Raw genomic sequence first — 5,000 nt, 5'->3', positions numbered from 1 at the left:
ACTCCAACCACGCATACTTGTACGCACACACATATGCTAAAGACTCACCTACACACACACACACACACACACACACACACACACACACACACACACACACACACACACAGACACACACAGACACACACACACACACACACACAACACACACACACACACACACACACACACACACACACACACACACACACACACACACACACACACACACACACACACACACCACACATGCATACTTGTGCGCACACACTTATGCTAACCACTCACCCCACCCCCCATCCCCTTCCCCAACCACTCACACCCACACACACCCTCACAAACAATGTAAACCGTGCAGTAAAGCACACCTACGAGGCGCTATCGCTTTCTCCCTCACACAAAACATGCACATAATAAAAAATACATAGATGTGATAGTGAAAAACTCTCATGAACACATATGTAGGTTTGTACATGTATGACACAAACATTGCTGCACACGAACTGAAACCTCCAATAACAACATGGTGGTTCTGCAAAACTTAGTTGATACATAACTGGAGAGAGAGAGAGAGAGAGAGAGAGAGAGAGAGAGAGAGAGAGAGAGAGAGAGAGAGAGAGAGAGAGAGAGAGAGAGAGAGAGAGAGAGAGAGAGAGAGAGAGAGTGTATGTTGTGTGATCGAGTGTGTGAGAGGGGGTGAGAATTGCGTCTGTGTGTGTGTGTGTGTGTGTGTGTGTGTGTGTGGTTATGTGTGTGTGTATGTGTGTGTGTACATTCCCCAGTCCAAATAGCGTAGCTGGGTTGGTGTTGTTTGGTGTTTTGAGTGCGTTAGCGTCGTCCCTCAGCCCAGGCACTTTTACTGCACTGGAGCAGGCAGCCCAGAGTTTTATGTTCACACTCTTGATATGTTTATACAGCAGCTCAGATGAGTTAAGTTTCATACCTCCTTCTCTGCCTCCTCTCTGCTCCCTCGCTTTTCTCACACGTCTACACAGTATAGGCGTCCCCCTCTCTCCTCCACCCATCCATCCATCCATCCATCCATCCTTCCAGTCATGCATGTTCCCCTCCTTTTCTGCCTTCCCATTTGCTCCCTCGCTTCTCTCACACCTCAACCATATACATCCCTCCGTTCGCACATCCATCCGCTCATGCATTCATCCATCCATCCATCCGAAGTGCGCCATACATCTCTTTATTTCTCTTTTTCTCACCCTCTTTGTCGTTTCACCACATGCGTATGCCTTGTCCATCTTTATATTCGCCATACACTCCTACATACAATGCAATACCTTCACTCCTCTATCACTCCATATGTGCTGCTTTATTTACCCCGCCCTCCCTCCCGCTGTTCTCCACCACCATATATGCCTTCTCATCCCTCACATCAAACACACACACACACACACACACACACACACACACACACACACACACACACACACACACACACACACACACACACACACACACACACACACACACACACACACACACACACACACACACACACACACACACACACACACACACTTACAGAAGGCACACAGATACACAGACATGCCCACGCGCGCAGACATGCGTACACGCATGCACACACGCACACACACAGACACACTGGTTTAATTTAGCGTCATTTCTGTTTCGTTTTGTTTCATTTTGTTCTCAGTGGTCTCAAATGCTTAAGTGTCAATTAATAACACGTGGCATATAATGACTGTCTGAGGATATTGCTGAAAAAGCCTAGGAGTTGCAGTGCTAGTAAATTATTTTGTGACTCAGGACTTTGTACTTTACCTGGTCTCTTGAGGAATCTAATGTTTAAGTTCATGTGCCGTCTGGATAAGTCTAAAAACCGTATTATAATGATCCTAACAAGCTCCAGATGCAGCTCTATCCGATATCAATCATATATGTGGAAGTATTGGTATGGCTGCCTTTTAAGACTGTCATGACAGATACGTTTGTACAAAGTATATGCTTAGGCATTATTGCTTGTTGTTTTTTTTCTTCCTTTTCTTTTCCTGCCTATTTTATATGTTATTGTTTTTTATGTATAATATGATGTGTGTCTTCCAATTGGGCCTAGAGCCTGTAATAAAGTTCATATATAATAATATTTTTTGGAACCATAGTGTGCATGTCACGGTTCAGGACAGTACAGTTTCAGTTTTTGGTCTATATTGTGCCGTCCCATTTGTTGTTATGCATCTTCTTCTCCCCCCTCCATCCAACTTGCACCCCCCCCTCTCTCTTCCCTTTACATCTCTCTCTACATTGCTCATTATATTCTATGCATTGTATATATATTGTTTGTCTCTTTCCACTGATTCAGGACCCCGTTTCTCAACAGTGTCATTGCTAACCAGTTAGCAACTTAGTAAGTTGCCAATGGGGAATTGCATTGCAACCAAGTAAGTTGCCAACTTAGTTAGCAACGATGCTGTCGAGAAATGCATCCCTGTAGTCTCTGACCATACCATTTGTTGTTGTTGTCATGTATTCTTCTCTCCCACTCACAGACAACTTTGACACTTCCCTGTCTTTTCTTTCTGTCTGTCACGGCTCCAACTAACCCGTGTGTCTCTCTTGTCCCCCCTCCGCAGAGAACTCGCACACCCCCGCGTTGGAGCCGGGCAGTCACATGACCCCCGAGGAGCACTACCGGCGGATGATGTCAGCGCTGAGCGAGCACGGCTCCTACGAGGAGCAACAACAGAGGCTCTACCAGCTGGCCAACAGCCATGGAGGTGAGGAGAAAGAGAGAGAGAGAGAGATAATTTGAATTTGAGAGAGAGAGAGAGAGAGAGAGAGAGAGAGAGAGAGAGTGCCAACGACATGGCCGTACCAGGCCACAGAGGTGAGGAGGGGAGAGAGAGACGGTGTGTGTGTGTGTGTGTGTGTGTGTGTGTGTGTGTGTGTGTGTGTGTGTGTGTGTGTGTGTGTGTGTGTGTGTGTGTGTGTGTGTGTGTGTGTGTGTGTGTGTGTGTGTGTGTGTAATCTGTGTGACCATGTGTATATTGATATGAGTGTGCACTTTTGTAAGTGTAGCTATGTACTGCATGTCTGTAGGTATGGTGCATGTGTGTGAGTGTGTTTTTGTGTGTTTATTTGTGGGTGTGAGTGTGAGTGCAAGTGTGAGCTTGAGTGGTGATGTTTGTGTGCATCTTGTGTTGGCCTGGTGACCAGGTGTTAGTGGCTGAGTCCGTCTGCGTGTGTGTGTGTGAGATAGCGATATAAAGGTGTTGCATTTCTGAGAGACATCTTCTTCTTCTGACATCAACTTCTGAGAGACTGGAGATGGTTTCAGGTTAGTTAGATGGTGTTACTTTAGTGTCTGTCTTCAGCAGAGTAGAGACGGGGAAGATAGAGGAAGACACGTTACACATCTCTGCAGCGCGTGGTTAGGTAAACCGTTGTGAAAGTCCCGCTGTGTGTGTGTGTGTGTGTGTGTGTGTGTGTGTGTGTGTGTGTGTGTGTGTGTGTGTGTGTGTGTGTGTGTGTGTGTGTGTGTGTGTGTGTGTGTGTGTGTGTGTGTGTGTTTGTGTGTGTGTGTTTGTGTGTTTGTGTGTGTGTGTGTGTGTGTGTTTGTGTGTGTGTGTGTGTGTTAGTGTATGTGTTGGAGAGAGTGTCTATGTTTCTCAATATGTCTATGTTGTGCATTACATTTGTGTGCGTGTATACTGATATGAACTTAGCCCAGGTCATCTCGATACCTCTCCTCACACATTGCTCCAGACCACCACACTTAAGTAAGTCCCAGGCCCGAGGATGAGCCACTATGGCTGGGCTTTGAGCTTTGGGTTTTCAGGCTCTGGAAACATTACCTCATCTAACTGTGGTGGTCGGTTGTTGACGTGCTTGAGCAAGGCTAGTGTGGCGTGGCGTGGTGCGGTACACAGGGCCTGTCTGTGCTTATGGCCGGGACTATGGCGTCAGACCTGACCTGACCGCTCCGATGGTGATGACACGATGGCTAGGAGTGACGCTCGACTTGTGCCACCCGCAAGCCACTTGTCCCACACGTGGTCATTGGTGTCCCAACAGACAAAAAGACGAGCCGAATAAAAAAAACAAAACAAAGTACGGTACTCATGTGGGGATTTTTCGATTGCTTTCTACCAGTGCTACTTTACTCTATGCTAACCTCATGCTATCAACAAAGTGAAACAACCAATCAACAAAAAAGTCACACTGTACCAAAAAAACAGACAAACAACACACATAAGGTGGACATATACAACTCAAACCTTGAAAACAAAACAAAAATACACGACATAATTTTAACAGACAACACACATGCCACAGCTCCCAGACACAAACAAACAGACCCACAAAAACCCAACAGGGGAACAGCCCCCAAAAGTAACGACACCCATAAAATCTCCTGGGGTAACGACAAACAGACACGCAACCTCACGAACCCCAAAATTAACAACAGACACACCTCCAACTCCCAACATTTCACATATTAGCACCAAACAAACAAACAAACAAAAAGACCATCAGACGCAACTTTGATATCGTCATCAAAAACATCTCAATGACAAATGCGTAAACAAAGCATCCGAGAGGAATCTCAAAGCCTTGCTTCCGCCTTATTTATACAAGTGCATGTTTTCGCAAAAATTCCAGTGCCTCTCCTCCTTTCTTCCTGACTTGCTTCTCTCTGGCGGCGGAGGGAAGGGGAGACTGCTGACAATTCTATTTCCAGAGCGGGCCCACCCGATGTCAGAATGTCACTCGGCGAGATTTCTGACTGCTGCTCCTACAGTGCTGTAAATAACGCTACCACCGCGGGGCCTGAGGTTTGTTGGATATCGATTCAGGCCCTCTGATTGGCTGCCGGCCAGTCCTCTAAATTACCAATACCATGGAAACGACAAGTACGTTTTTTTCTTCTTTCAAACCGCCCCCTCTCCTTCTCCACCCTTTTTTGGGCTTTTTTTGCCGGCTTTACTTTGGGCCTTCCCCAAATTTATTGCCAGGTCTCGTGATATACAGGGTTTGGCAGACAAGGG

The 5,000-nt window shown here is 46.4% G+C and overlaps 1 protein-coding gene across 4 annotated transcripts in view; it reads left to right on the top strand.

Moving 5' to 3' along the window:
* samd11 (sterile alpha motif domain containing 11) overlaps nucleotides 1-5,000 on the top strand; it is a 130,914-nt gene that overhangs the window by 87,704 nt on the left and 38,210 nt on the right. For all 4 annotated transcript variants that reach the window (XM_063208988.1, XM_063208987.1, XM_063208986.1 and 1 more), the window contains exon 6: nucleotides 2,586-2,729. In XM_063208988.1, coding sequence (XP_063065058.1) covers nucleotides 2,586-2,729 — 144 coding nt within the window. The remainder of the gene's footprint in view (nucleotides 1-2,585; nucleotides 2,730-5,000) is intronic.

This window comes from Engraulis encrasicolus, chromosome 10 (assembly GCF_034702125.1).
Source record: "Engraulis encrasicolus isolate BLACKSEA-1 chromosome 10, IST_EnEncr_1.0, whole genome shotgun sequence".
Lineage (NCBI taxonomy): Eukaryota > Metazoa > Chordata > Actinopteri > Clupeiformes > Engraulidae > Engraulis > Engraulis encrasicolus.
The sequence above is the reverse complement of the archived record's forward strand: the minus strand, read 5'-3'. Positions and strand labels throughout refer to the sequence as shown.